At 32.5% G+C, this 2286-nt stretch overlaps 1 protein-coding gene across 1 annotated transcript; it reads right to left on the reverse strand.

The window, feature by feature from the left end:
• Nucleotides 1-668: 668 nt before the first annotated feature.
• Nucleotides 669-2018, reverse strand: LOC118732433 (xaa-Pro aminopeptidase ApepP-like). The gene is made up of 2 exons (XM_036461569.1): nucleotides 1467-2018; nucleotides 669-1380 (listed from the first exon to the last, which is right to left on the reverse strand). The coding sequence occupies exons 1-2, from the start codon at nucleotides 1870-1872 to the stop codon at nucleotides 1277-1279; spliced, it is 510 nt and encodes a 169-aa protein (XP_036317462.1). The 5' UTR covers nucleotides 1873-2018; the 3' UTR covers nucleotides 669-1276.
• Nucleotides 2019-2286: the final 268 nt, after the last annotated feature.

Below are 2286 nucleotides of genomic sequence, written 5' to 3' on the forward strand. Positions count from 1 at the left end.
TTAGGATCGATAGGGGTCTTAATCCTGATCATATCGGTATAATTTTTTTCGGGTGGAAATAATATTTACTGGTGTTATTGTAGTTCAAAGTACACAAATGTAGAAAAAGCACATCGATATTTTGATAATGAAAATTTTTAATAAAAAATCACGATTTTTTATTAAAAATTTTTGCCTGCGACGATTTTTCCATAAAAATCAATACTTCGATTTTTTATTAAAAATTTTCGCCTGCGGCGCTTTATCCATAAAAATCAATACTTCGATAAAAATTTTTGCCTGCGACGATTTTTCCATAAAAATCAATACTTCGATTTTTTATTAAAAATTTTTGCCTGCGCCGCTTTTTCCATAAAAATCAATACTTCTGTAAATAATGAAAATTTTTAATAAAAAATCGCGATTTTTTATTAAAATTTTCGCCTGCGGCGCTTTTTCCATAAGAATCAATATTTCGATAAATAACGAAAATTTTTAATAAAAAATCGCGCGATTTTTTATACAAAATTTTCGCCTGCGGCGCTTTTTCCATAAAAATCAATACTTCGATAAATAAAGAAAATTTTTAATAAAAAATCGCGCGATAAAAATCATAAATCATAAATCCCATAAAAATCAATACTTCGATAAATAACTAAGTTAACATTTTTATTACAAAATCTCTCCATTTTAGACTGAATCACTTTTTTTTATCAATACATCGATATTTAATTAAAAAAAATTAATTACAATGCCCGTTTTTAATGTTCCTCGTTTTCAGTGCTTTTTTTTGGCATTTTTTGTTTGTGTGGCAGCACCCGCATTACCCGCATTGGTTTACGAAGCAAAAAGTGAGGTTGAAGTTGACATTTTTTGCCACTTAAAATTCAATTTTCATAAAAACTATAAGCCTCCTGAGGGTGGGGTTTTCAGATTTACAATCACAAAAAGCCGCTCTAAACCCCCTTATTTTTTTTTTAATAGCCGCGTTCCGTATTGGAAAATTTTCCCAATTTTGGAAATTGATTCCTTTAAAATATGTATTTCTTGTTTCGCACCGTGAAACAGTTATTGTAATACATTTTTCTTAGTTCACTTGTTTATACAGTTAATATGTGCATACGATAGTACCGTGTCAACGGTACACTTTCACATTTCCATTTGATCGCAATTTTATTTCTTTATGTCCACGTGTATTACTTGAAGAAAGTAATTTTTATTTAATAGTATTATATTCCCTTGATTCAAAATTTTGATTTATATTTAATGAAGCTTAGTTTAAAGCTGTATGTTATTTTTAATGAAACGACATCATTTTTGTGTATTTTAATCTAACATTTGGTTTATAAAAACTCGACAGGTCAGCGCGACCATACTCGTCGAGGAGCCATTTTGAGCCGACTGGAAATAATTACTGGTGTTATTGAATTTCAAAGTAGAGAAACGTAGGTATTCTGCACTTATTCCCAAATTTTGTTATTATATACCTGAACTAATCAATTCCTTTTGAATGGGTTTCCATTGTCGATAGGAAATAAGTTTCGGGTCTACTCCAACATCACTTCCTTTAGGCAAATTGTTGGAGAGCCATTTACCAACAGATGGCGTTTCCGGAATACCATCCCTCATAAGTTCCCAGTTTGTATTCATCTGTTTTTCTGCTTGTTGGTAGTATCTTCCATCCGTCCACATTAAAGCCCTGTTTAGCGTAACTACTGCTGTTCCGGACGATCCATCAAAACCACTTACGAAAGTCCTTCTCGCATCGTGTTGGCAAATATATTCATTTTGATGGGCATCGTCAGTTGGAATAATATAAGCCTGTAAATTATGAGGCTCACATTGCTTCATAAGAGATCGTAATTTTTTTAGAACTTCGTTACACACATCCATTTCTTCAACTATTTCGTTAAAAGCAGTCCTATTTGAAGTATATATATATACTTTAATCTCCTAAATAAAATACAAATAGAGATTATTCCAGATAATTATTCCCGATAAGATTCACGTACTCAATAGTAATAGGCATGGGTAACACTGCGCTGCGCGGCGCAATTGCGTTAACACCGTATCCGGAGTTGCCGCGCCAATACCAGTATATGGAAAGCGCTAGCGCCATTAACACCAAGCAATACATGAAGCACACACACCATTCACCTTTACTCTATGGAAATTTACACCTACTTTGTTTTTGCTTTTGTGTGTTGAGAACGCAAATTTAAAGCTTTTACTCAAGAATGATAGAATATCGTGACATTTACTACATCCCTAGCAATTAAATTCAGTTGGCGGTACAAGCGTTGCTTA

Source organism: Rhagoletis pomonella, unplaced genomic scaffold (genome assembly GCF_013731165.1).
Source record: "Rhagoletis pomonella isolate Grant_MI unplaced genomic scaffold, Rhpom_1.0 Rhpom_scaffold_20152, whole genome shotgun sequence".
Classification (NCBI taxonomy): domain Eukaryota; kingdom Metazoa; phylum Arthropoda; class Insecta; order Diptera; family Tephritidae; genus Rhagoletis; species Rhagoletis pomonella.